Source organism: Seriola dumerili, unplaced genomic scaffold (genome assembly GCF_002260705.1).
Source record: "Seriola dumerili isolate Sdu_G_001 unplaced genomic scaffold, Sdu_1.0 BDQW01000226.1, whole genome shotgun sequence".
Classification (NCBI taxonomy): Eukaryota; Metazoa; Chordata; class Actinopteri; order Carangiformes; family Carangidae; genus Seriola; species Seriola dumerili.
The window spans coordinates 3,896,008-3,908,358 of NW_019174481.1; the positions used below are offsets into that span (position 1 = coordinate 3,896,008).

Genomic DNA, 12,351 nt, shown 5'->3' on the forward strand with positions numbered 1-12,351 from the left:
GTGAAAGATATTAACAGTTAATAATTCTGCTTTGTATTGTACGTTAAACAGGACAAATGAGGAGCGTTTATGTGAGAGAGCAACAGAGAGAGAGAATGTGTTTCTCTTTCCAGGCCACAGAACCACAGCACTGCGATGCGTTTAGAGACACTCAGAACGGATCACACAGATTTTAAGGACAGAAAAGTGTCTGGTTTGAGTTAAAGATGAGAACAGAGGATTTACACTCAGTGACAACACAGCTATGTTATACCTACTATATAGGCTGAAGGAATTATATTAAAAAGGTTTATGGATACATTTATTAATGGATATGTATATGGATACATCTCGCTTTTAAATTTGTTATTAATTCACCATCTTTCAGATAACCTGTTTAAAAAGTAAACAATAAAAAAGTAATCTGAGGACACATATAATTGCACATATTAAATAATAAAAGCTCACATCATCCTTGTGTTTATATTTGTGTCGCCATATTTAAGATTTCATTCTTGAGATTCAGTATTAGCTGCAAAACTCTGGTTAATTCTGCACACATAATGAGAAAGCTGTGTTTGTTTGATATATTTTGCTCTGCTTCACTGACTGTGATGTGAATAATAATGTGAGTACAGACCCTGTTCCAGCACTGTGGGACTGCGGCTGATTCTGTAGTTCTGACTTTGTCCAGCAGAGGGAGATGTTTCATTAACAATGACAATGTGGGCCGATTTAAAGTGTTGCTTCCTGCAGCGGACTGCAAATAATTTTATCAGAGATTTTGTTCGAGTGTGTGTATGTACCTGTAGCGAGCATGAAGGAATGTCTGCACGATGTGTGTGTTTTGTGTGTGTGTGTGTGTGTGTGTGTGTGTGTGTGTGTGTGGTTGATAGAGAGTGGGAGGGAGTGAGAGAGACAAACTTGCAGAGTGTTGTGTATATGTATGTATATGTTTATATGTGTGTCATCAGTATGTTATGGAGGAACTGTCCCACTCAAGTTTTCCCCTCTGCTTCCTCTTCTTCACCTCTTCTCTCTCCTCTTCTTCTTCCTCATCTTCATCACTGTTGTCTGACTCAGCACTTGTCATTCCTCCCACCTGTTCTTCATCCTCTTCGTCTTCCTCCTCCTCCCGGTTCTCTTCTTTTACCCCTCCATCCAGCGCCTGAGCTCCTTTTATGTTCTACAGAACAGTGTGTTTTAGTGAAAGTCCAAAATCCACTTTACATTCTTTCAACAAATTCAAGTAAGTTAAGATAAATCAGGAGAAAACACAAGAAAAGACTAAAACATCCACAAATCTAAGCATGTTACGAGTTACCTCCATGGGGTTGACGGTAATGGTGAGAGCAGAGTTGTCCCAGTCCACCTCAGGGTCCTTCACCTCGTCCTCATCCTCTCTGGACCCCTCCTGATGTGTGGTGTGGATCCTGTACACACCGATCACCACAATCACAACCAGGGCGGCAATACAAACCACGATAACTACTGTGGCTGCTGGAGGTGCTGTGCCTAAAGGAGAAGGAGAGAAGCAAAACATCTCTAGAGAAACTGAAAAAGCTAAAATTTTTTTTTTAAAAATTTTCACTTGTGTCTTATTTTAAATTTCATTTCCTTAAAGGTTTAAGCCTTGAATAAAGTTTTATTTTACAACCGTGGTTATACATATTGTTGTCTTGGTGATCTTTCTCTTCAGTAATGATACAATTTTACTCTCAAATTTCATTGCTAAGATCAACAGCGAGCCCATTAGAGGAACCATCATGAGCGATCTCTGATCTGACAGGTTGCAAACAAATCTGCAATTTAATCATCTTGTCCAAGCTGCTTATTTTAACCAGAAAATGAAGGCGAATGAATCTAAATGTCTGTTATAATCATAGACTGCAAGTGAAAGTGGATTCAAATCCGTAAAGTAAGAACAGCAGTTCTGAGCATATGTTTACATGTTTACATATGTGGACTTGTGATGTGTGTGAAACAGCATGTAACAGAAAAGACAGTGGCACCTGGTTTCAGACATTTTTGGCATTTCAGTCACATTTGTAGCGTACCTGACATGTGCGAGTTGAAAGTGTGTATCATGAGTGGGTGATGGACAGGTCTCATGTACTGGGACTGGGCTGCCATATGATTGACATGCTCCACAGGCGCTGAGTGGTGAAGAACACTGACCTGCAGGGGCGGGACAATGAGCCATTATCCTCAGAGAAAAGAAGGTAGATGATCATTTGTGCAACCACAAAAATGATTAAATAAAATAAAAAGCCAAGGTGATATTAACGATGATCTAGGTGAGAATTAAAACGCTCGATCGTTATTGATCACTAGTTTTAGAAATAAAAGCTAAAGAAGAAGTAAGAAAAAAAAGGGTGGCGGATTCAAGGGAGAGGATTAAACAGTGCATGACCAGAAGAGAGGGGGGGGGGGTAGGAAGATGAAATATGAGGGATGAAAGATGACAAACTGACCTCCAAATTGAACTCGTTGCTTGTGTAACGTCCGTTAAGCTCAGAGCAGGTGAGTCTGAACCTTCTATCACTCAGGGTGGCGGGTCGCCAGTTCTTGTAGCGCACCTGTCTCAGTGCCTGCTCATAGTGGGCCATGGAGTCCACACCTTGTAACACACAGAGAAAATGTTATACAAACTGCATGTTGGTGTCATATGTCATGACAGCAGTCCACTGAGTGAATTTAAGGTGGGAATTCATGATGTCTGCCCACCACAGAGCATTAGTGCCACACACCACATGTAGCCTACAATCATGTGACAGCTCTGCCTACCATATATTGAAATTCCAGAGGTGGAGTTGGTGGCATCCAGGTGTTTTCCCAACAAAGCATTGTGATGAATCTCCAGACTCTCTCTCTCAGGATTCAGTTCCTCTCCAATTACCAGGATGTCACAGTAGTCCAGGTTATGCATCACCTCCATCACACCTGGCCTGTGGACTGTGTGCATGGAAACGTGCAAGATAAATTCAAAATGATGAAAAACTAAATATGCAGTACACGTAGCTGTAACACATTTACTGTAATGTTAATTGAAACATTACTACAAAGCCGGTATGACATAAGAGCATCCTAACAGCCCAGTGCAGCCTCTCCACTCACATCCACCGAAGCTGTCCCCCTTCATTACGGTGCTGGTGATGTGAAGCTCTTTGAAGGGTGCCACACCCAGCGGGCCCTGCAGGTCACTGGCAGGCCTGACGAGTCGATTAGATCCTGTAATTGTGATTCTCGGTTCACTGGGCGGCAGCACCATAACGACTGCCTTGATGTCTGGGATGGAAAGACACGTGTCCTCCCCGAAACACCTGACACACACAGAAGAGGAGAGGTTACAGGATGGGACAGTACCAGTGTTACTGCTTCACTGCTTATTTGTTTTAATTTAATTGCATCAGTGTTGCATTGGTGTATTCATGTTTTTGTATCATTTCTTGTCACAAATAATGATCATAAAATGTAAAAAGTACAGTTTTTGTTTGTGAGAAATACAGATTTTTAATATTCTAGATGAATAAATTTGGTTAAACCCACAGATTATAAGATCTAATAACAATATGTGTTAAAGCCCCTCAGAATTTTTCTCTACAGGATTAAATATTCAAGACTAAATGAGCAGCAACAGGTTAAGGTTTGTTAACATCCTTAGGTAATTTTTGTTTGGAGTTTAACACAAAACTGAGCTGAGCCGCTGCATCAGTGCAGATGTACTTTGATTCGATTTGATTGACAATAGCTTGGCAACATTAGAAACAAACACCGACCATCCTGAATGGTGCATGGAAATATGTGACATAACCTTTTTCTAACTGAACCTGACCACTAAAGAGCAGTAAGAAGAGCAAGGATAAAAACACAAAGTCATTTATGTCATGTAAAATAACCAAAACCTTCGGTGGTAAATGTTGTCATGTAGGAGCTCATCGATCATATTAAGAGGTTGATTGAGAAAATAGGTATTTATGGTCTTTAATATATCCAGGGCTAAATAACAATTAAACTTAAATCAACATCTTTAGGTTTATTCATTAAGAGTTTAACTCTCAGAAACTCAGCTAGACACAGTATGTGTGGTTTGAGCAGATTGATTGATCAAATGACCCTCCAAATGTCATCAGACTCTTATTCAAATGTTAATCCTGATTGGTGTTTCACCCTTCTCTAACTGAGTCCCCCCCCCCCACAATAGATCAGTTCAAAACTACACAGATACATGCTAATTCAAAGTCTTTAGTTAATATTGTGGTTAATCTAAATATCACACTCTCTTTCACAAGCTAAATATCACATAACTGAGATGAAAAAATATCAACAGTTTGCAACAGGATTACATATTGTTTCTTTTTCAGTCACAGGCCGGAGATTCAACATATCTACGGAGAGTAAAGGCGGATCTATCTGTGTTTATCTCGAGGGGAGCTGTGAAGTGTTGAGAGTTAGACAGCCTCTGCCGCTGCTCCTTGAGCTCGTTTCACTTTATCGACCAGCGCACATCTAAGCTGATTTGACCTGCCTGTGTTTGCTGCTCAACAAAATGAACAGGTGGTGGATACGTGCGGAGACGGGAGCGGACACACTAAAGTGTACGCTGCGAGACATGAGAACAAGCACTCATGTACACCACACACACACACACACACACACACACACACACACACACACACACACACACACACATACAACTAAACACACGCAAACTTGAGGAGAGTGAGGAAGAGCAAATAGGCTACTTTAAGTGTGAGGAGAAGCAGAGAGGTGCGCGCGCACACACGCACTCACGCACTCAGTCACAGTAATCGAGCACTTTACAATAAGTGTGCAGCAGCTTATTGCTTCAAGGAGAAAATTCGGATAAAGACTGAGCTGTAAGTGTAATTAAAAAATCAAAGTGCTTGTTTTTTACAAACTAGCCATTTACTATGCAGATAAGAAATTAAAGAATTTATTAGTTAGTATATTTTTCAATCATAAATCAATCAGCAGTTAGCAATCAATCAAAGACACTGTTGCATAACGAGATACAACAGTATTCAAATATAATGGCTCGGACAGACTAAATTTAATATTCAATTTCTCTCTCACTCCCATGTTAAAGGGGCTGTGGGTGTTGTTTGATTACACAAATTCACGTCTGGTTAAATCATCATCAAGAGGAAAATAAATAATCCAATTATACCAGCAAAAGCATTTTATCTGGTCAGTTAGGTTATTATTGCATATCTATTAGATTTCCTGTGTGTAGATGGAAATTTTGGCTTGATGGTGGCATTAGAGAAAATGTCAGCGGGGCGACAAAAAGATTAGGATTAATCCTTTGAAAATCCACAGCAAACATCAAGGAAATATAGTTATTTTCAAGACATGTTTTTGTGGAGCAAAGTGTAGATTTTGTGAGGGTTTAGACAGGCAGTTGTTAAGACATATTTGGGCAAAAGATGGACAAACAGACCGACTGACATCAATGTCCCTGGGACCCTGCGGCTATTGGGCAAAGTGGGCAAAGTCAATTCAATCAAGTCAAAGCAAATCAAATTAAATCCAGAGATGAATGTACAGACACACACACAGAAAAAAAGACAGAAAACAAATGAAAGAAGACTAGCAATATGTTCTTTCCAATCACTAGAAAGTTTAATGTCCTTAATGGCCAGTTGGTCTGTTTAGTGGTTTAATAGTTTTTACACTAATGATCCATCCCCTGCCATCTCACTGGGAGTCCTGTGGTTTAAAGAAAAGACAGACACCACACATCTAACAGAGCCTTTCCTTTCATGCTTTCACCACCACTCCTCTGGCTGTTTCTATACCATATGTGACTGTCAAATAGACTTACAGTAAGTTGACCAATTTGTTTCATGTATTATGTATGCAACATTTCCCGTTCGTGTTCTAGTGATAGTTTAGAGACCTCACACTTTATTCAACAAGCAGACAGCTCCCCTCAGACTTTAATACTTGTTACAGGTGTTGCCGTAGTCCTTTACCAAGATGTGAGTCATAAATAGCTCACAGCAGTGGTCTGCATCTGTTACAAACACCACAGAGGTAGCAATCAAACAACACAGACCCTCATGACACGTTAATTGTACAATCCTTCTGTACATTAAACAGATCCCTGTACTTCCCAACTGCCCAATGAATGCATGAAACAAAGGCGATGAATTGTCTGCACAAACACAAATATCCTATTTACTTAACCACTGTACAGCCTGTGTAATGAAAAACCACAGAGACACAACTTGCACCGAGTCAAAGTAAATGTTCAAATCAAGCCACAAGCACAAACAAGCAATATGCAATAGTGCATTTTTCCCCTGGATAACAGTTAAAAATGTGTCGTCCAAATGTACAGCATGTGTACTCACTGCACTGTGGTGGTGATGTGTAGCCGTCGGAGGCCTGGTGTGGGGAACTGGCGAGAGTTGATGTAGGAGACCTTGGTCATGGCTGTGTTGATGCTGTCCACATCCTCTCCTTCAACCACCAGCACAGACTGGGCAGGGTTAAAATGGAACTGGACACACACACAAACACTATTTGTCCTCAAGGAAACAAAGAGATCTGGATTCATGTTGTTTATGTTGTAACTCAGTGACATAATGTGTCTCTTGCCTTGATGAGGATAAATGTGCCAATGTAACCATCAGCCTGTACGGCTTAAAAGATGAACGCTGAATAAAACATGCTGTCTTATTTCTTCTTCTACAGAATCACTATGGTTGTTAGCAGTTACAATACTACCAAACTAAGGCTGAAAGTGTTTAGTGTGTGTGTGTGTGTGTGTGTGTGTGTGTGTGTGTGTGTGTGTGTGTGTGTGTATTGGCTCCATTTTTTCCACTCACCTTGATGTCCTTAGCTAGGCTTTCAAGGGAGTTAATATCAAGGCCTTCTTTACAGGCCTGCAAACAGGAGATAACCTTCTGGGTTTCAATGCGGCCTGGTCGGATTGTCAGACCTGACAGGCTGCCATGGAAATACTGGGTGAACCTCGGGGTCGCTACCTCACCACCTAACAGGGAAGGCAAGAAGAGGAGAAGAGAAGAGAAAAGAGGAGAGAAGTGGGGTGAAAAAAGACAATGGGATAGAAACAGATTGCATAAGGAGACAACAACATGTATTATGAATTGTTCCATGAGTAAAGCCCGTGAATTTGCTTCAGGAAAGGCTTACGAGACCCAGTGGCCAGCAAGCTATGAAGAATTTACTATTTATTTTTCACCACGTTTAGATCTGAGGTAAGAAAAGAAGCGTGTGAAACAATTGTGACACTATGTCTGACATGAAATAAATGTAATTTAATTGCCTTGATAATGACCATGTGTTTTCACAGTTGTCTACACACGGTTCATATACAGATGGATTAACTCAGAGTTTTCATTGAACATATTTTAAGGTGTGAATGTTAAACTGATTCGTACAGATAACAAAAGCGCTTTTTTCAAATACGTGTGACTTTTAACTAAAAGCAGAAAAAAAATGTCACTTATAGTTTACCAGTATGCTATATAGCTTATAGTCACATCTGTGGATTTAGCTGTCTGTGTGCCTGCTGTACCCCCACATTAATATGCTGTGTGAGCAGGTGGTAACAACTGTGTAATTTTGTTGAATAAAGACAAAAAGCTACCTAAGAATAGGTGCAATATTATTGCAAATATCGTATGTACATTTCTATTTCTAACACCAACCACAACAGCAGATATTCTGACTCTTCTTGTCAGGATTTTAATTTGATACATGAGTTTGACAGGTGTAATGGTACTTGACCTGACATGCTCTGCAACTGCCACAGCAAGTGGGAAATACATCCTTTCATACAATATAAATGGAAGCTGTAATGCAGGCCAACACATTGGCACAGCCTCTACATTTGTGCCAGTATCCACAGCACTGCAGACTGCGGCGTCAGCTCCATCACAAATTCACTCAAGCCCTGACATCTTCTTAAGAGGCCACTTCTTTCACACAAAGCACCAGATTTTCCTGCAGGACAGGTCAGCTCGGCCCCGTGGTGCAGTTTCACCACTTCTGATGAAGTGTGTCATTCCCGCAAAAATCATAAAGGTCCAATCCACTTAACACAAATTACTCCCAATGTGAGTCTTTCAAGGGTGGGTCAGCTGTGGCTTATACACTTTGACAAATTCTAGCACAGGGTGACATTCAGGTCAAGTCTTTTTAAAGCAATGCAAATAACACCAGAGCTGAATGTATCTCAGTCTATATTTATATTCTGTACTGTATTCATATACAAGTACAAATATGTGACAGTGAGCTCCTGCCAAACAGTCTGGTGTTTGATATTACACGTGCACAGATTCTTCAGATAGACTTTATTTGTGCTGTTACAACCTAACTCAACCTTTTCTGTTGAAACTAAATTCTACAGTAAACTACACTAAAGACAATCCATGCAGTACAATTCTTTGTGGAATACTAAAAAATACTATATATAATAATATATATTGTAGCTTTGATTCCCTTCTATGTCTTCCCTTTCATTGTCTACTGCATATAATGTCTTCAGTGTCAACTCAGTAATGTTGCTACTTGAGCTTACTGACTCACTGAACGCAGACTTGAGGTTCTCCTGGTGCACAGCCATTCTGTGCAGTGAGGCTCGGGGAATTGTAAACAGCAACGGCAGATGTTATTGTGAACAGCAGCTACCAGTCTGTCTGCACGGGCCTGGAGGCATCTACTCTCTCAGCTCTGTCAGTGTGAATCATACAAGGTCCTGTCACAGAGACTCTGACCAACCGAGTTCACCAAGCTGTGCAGCAGGAGACCTAAAATGTGTGTTATAAAAAGATACAGATATTTCTGTCACCTTCTTTTTTATCAGAGCATCACTCCACTTTGTCACCGTGTTTATCTCCCTGAGCTGTGAGATACAGGAAAGACTGAGGCTGATGATGATGATGGTGATGAATGAGAGCACAGTGTTAGGATGTAGTCCATGTCCTAAAACCACCTGGACATACAGCATGTTATGCTGTAACCTTTAAAATGTATGAAGCTGGCATACTGGTGCTGTGCAGAAATCTAAACAACATTGTAGTGTTATTATGTCATTGAAGTGCAAGGCAGCAGAGTTGCCACTGTAAATAGTGTTCACTTGTTATTCATATTTAAAGCTGGTCAAATGTTAGTAAGTGACTAACGGAGGACTCTCATCAAATCAAGGCTGCGTCACACTGACAAGGAAAAACTTTTTAACTGCTACAAGAGTTCAAAAAGGTCAGACTTTTACTTCATGGAGAATATTTGACATCTAGATCACAACCGGAGGATATTATCACATTGCACTATATGGTAGCATACCGTCGAGTCAGTCACTTTGTCAGTAACCAAGTGTTAAAATGCTGAAGTAGCATTTTAGTATAGCACTTCAATATAGCACTACATCACATATATATAACGAGATGTGGCCTCCTCTGGTAGCAACCATGAGGAACAGTTTCATGTCTACATTTATTTCAAGGATATTTTCTGCAATGTGGTTTTTTTGCAGATAAAATAAAAGATACATGTGGTTGGCAGGCTCTGGCAATTTCTCTTTTGGGCTCCCCCCACCTCCTGTCTGATGTCTGACTCATAATAAAGTACATACTAACATGGAATGAGAAAGACTTTTGGTTTTAATTGCGATAACAAAAAAAAAAATATTTGAAGTGTATTCATCAGAGATGCATTTACATTTTGTAGACACATCTCCCTCTATGTCCACTGTGACATTGTGTACTTGTACATGGCAGAATCACAAACTGCAAACTAAGACTGTCAACCATATTATAAGCCGATTACCCTTATTCCTATTCTGCATTATTTTTGGCCATGCATCAGCAGCAGACATTAGCTCTGTGTTTTTCAGATGATGGTAGGTGTACACAGGGGCACACTGCACTGTGTGGCCATCATCTCCCTTTCTCTCTGAAAATGTAGAACCACACGTCATTGATTCTGACATTTACTCTCCCTCATCTCTCTGAGAAATGCATTGTTGAAAGGTTTTAATCATGACAAGGTCTCTGTGATTGAGTGAATCAGGGACTAAATGCAAACTTGTATATTTGATTTCCCTGTGTTGTGTTTTTATAGATCCATTAAATGAATCTAGCGCATTAAAAAAAAGGAGAAGTTAGCACTGAGACATCCACACAAGAGTGCTGGACCTTCACCTTAATATTTTCTTACTCATAAATACATTTACACACGCATATCATCAATTGTGAGGTCCCGATCTTTTTTTCTTTTTTTATGAAATCAGTGTGTTTAAGTTTTTATTTAAACATTTTAAGGATTAAATCTTTCAGAAAATGGCCCAAGGACTTGTGTGCTCCCACAACCTGTTGAAACTTCTTCATGGCAGACACGACTGCATTTCATTTAGGGGTCCCAGTTTCTTGGCTCTTGTGATGTACATGGCTGGTTTAGTGGCATTACTGGGACTGGGAATTAATATAACAAAAAAAACAGTTTATTCTTGCAGCAGTGTACTAATATATCGAATGTGATCACTGTTTGCTAAACACATGCTGAAAAAGTAGCACATTGTGTTTCTACAACAGCTGCAAATGGCTTAAAAATATGTGATGGCATATGTTGATTGATGCATTCATTTCCGACATAAAATCACCCCACGCTCTTTTTGATGTCTTCCCCGTGCTTCCTCTTCTTTGATTAAGTATTTGTACACAGTGGGGTTGCTTTGAAAGTTCTCACCCACCTTTCTGCCGCAAATGAAATGCGATGGCAAACACAACATTTCCCATTCAAACTCAAGAACACCTCGCTGCTAGAGAAGACTGCTTAAAAAACAAACAACCAAACCATTTTCTTGTTAACCTTGTATGGCAACAACACAGGGCTTGGTTTTTTTCTTTCAGGGCAGTGAAAGTACAGTGTGAATGCCTTTCGTTTCACATGTCTCATCATTATGTTGTTGATTGTGGGGAAAAGGGGATGGAGAAATGAGAGACTCTGAAAGGCAATCTTGCTCACTAATGGCCTGCAAAGTTATCAGTTGCGGCTTAGTGAAGCTTAAAGGAGCTTCATTGGGATGTAATAGCTGGCAAAGTTGTCCTCCATTCACTCTAGCTAATCCTTCCTTCAGGGCTTTCTCTCACAATCAGAGATTCATGGAAAGAGGCAGAAAGAGAAGAGAGGGCTGGATGAACCAAGGAAGAAAATGATGACGACAAAAAAGGAAAAAAAAAAAAAATGCAATCAGGCACAGGATGAAAAGAAATTTAAACAGCAACAGAAATACCATCAGGATTGAAGCTTTGGATGATGCTGGCGAGTGTAATGAGTGTTTCTTAGGAAAGCTGCAGAACGGATCACTACGTCTCTTTCTGCTCTCCTGTAAAGCACTTTTGTATAATTATTCAACTCATAAACATGGCAGCAGGGGTAGCTCTTAGTCATTCCAATGTGATCACCACTCGCTCTCATTCCCTGCCTCTGGAGGTGACACGCAGAATTTCCTGTTTGATATCCACTCCGCTCATGCTTCTCCATTTCAAAGAGGAAAAACTAGCAGCCCTGGGGTATAAATCTTAATCTCTTTATTTATCTTAACAGTCAGTCTCCTGCTTCCTCGCTCTCTCTTTTTGTGCTTCAAATGTAATTTGAATTTTATTTTTGTTGTACCTCTTAGTTGATGCATTTTCTCTGTGTTTACCACATGTGATCATCTTTTCAGGCTGCTCCTCCGGGCATATAAAAAGAACTGCAGCTTTTTGACCACTGCACCTGCAGACTGTGGACTGATTATTTTGCCTCTTGAAACTCCATTAATTGTCCAACTTTGCAAAAATTACATCACACTTTAGTCAGTGCACTAAATGCTAGACATGTTCTGAAGTGTGTATAAGTAATCTTTTCCTTTTGAAAACCGCACAGTTTCTGAACAAAATACTTGAGTAGGCTTTGCTTGAAAAGCTTTGCAGCGCTGTTTCAGTGGTACAAATGTACTTTATTCTGTAAAAATAAATGAAATCTACTTTTTCATATTTAACCAAAACCTCTCCTGAGAACACATTTAAAAACAGATAAAGGAAACACATGCACATACAGGTGACAAATGAAAGGAGAAGAAAAGAAGTGTCTTGGTAAAGAACAGATAACAACCTCATCTTCCTGTATTCCCTTATTTTGTGTTTTTTTCCTCATTATTTATTTGGTTTTACAACAAGCATTTACAATACTACAAGAGTTGTAACTGTCAATATGCGGTCATAAACCATTTAGATAACAGATCAAATGTCAGTGCTATTAAATGAAGTGATAAAGATTTTCTCCTGCACTCATGTAAATTTGCCCATAGGAACTGATCTCCTAATTTTATGTGCA

General features: G+C 39.8%; 1 protein-coding gene across 1 annotated transcript in view; it reads right to left on the reverse strand.

Annotated features, from left to right (window-relative positions):
- Positions 1-939: 939 nt before the first annotated feature.
- Positions 940-12,351, reverse strand: part of LOC111228848 (calsyntenin-2-like) — a 144,295-nt gene continuing 132,883 nt past the window's right edge. The window contains exons 11-18 of the mRNA XM_022754938.1: positions 6,837-7,003; positions 6,360-6,508; positions 3,097-3,302; positions 2,767-2,934; positions 2,454-2,599; positions 2,037-2,157; positions 1,304-1,494; positions 940-1,165 (exon numbers count right to left, since the gene is read on the reverse strand). Of these exons, the coding sequence (XP_022610659.1) occupies positions 950-1,165; positions 1,304-1,494; positions 2,037-2,157; positions 2,454-2,599; positions 2,767-2,934; positions 3,097-3,302; positions 6,360-6,508; positions 6,837-7,003 (1,364 nt within the window). The 3' untranslated portion in view covers positions 940-949. The remainder of the gene's footprint in view (positions 1,166-1,303; positions 1,495-2,036; positions 2,158-2,453; positions 2,600-2,766; positions 2,935-3,096; positions 3,303-6,359; positions 6,509-6,836; positions 7,004-12,351) is intronic.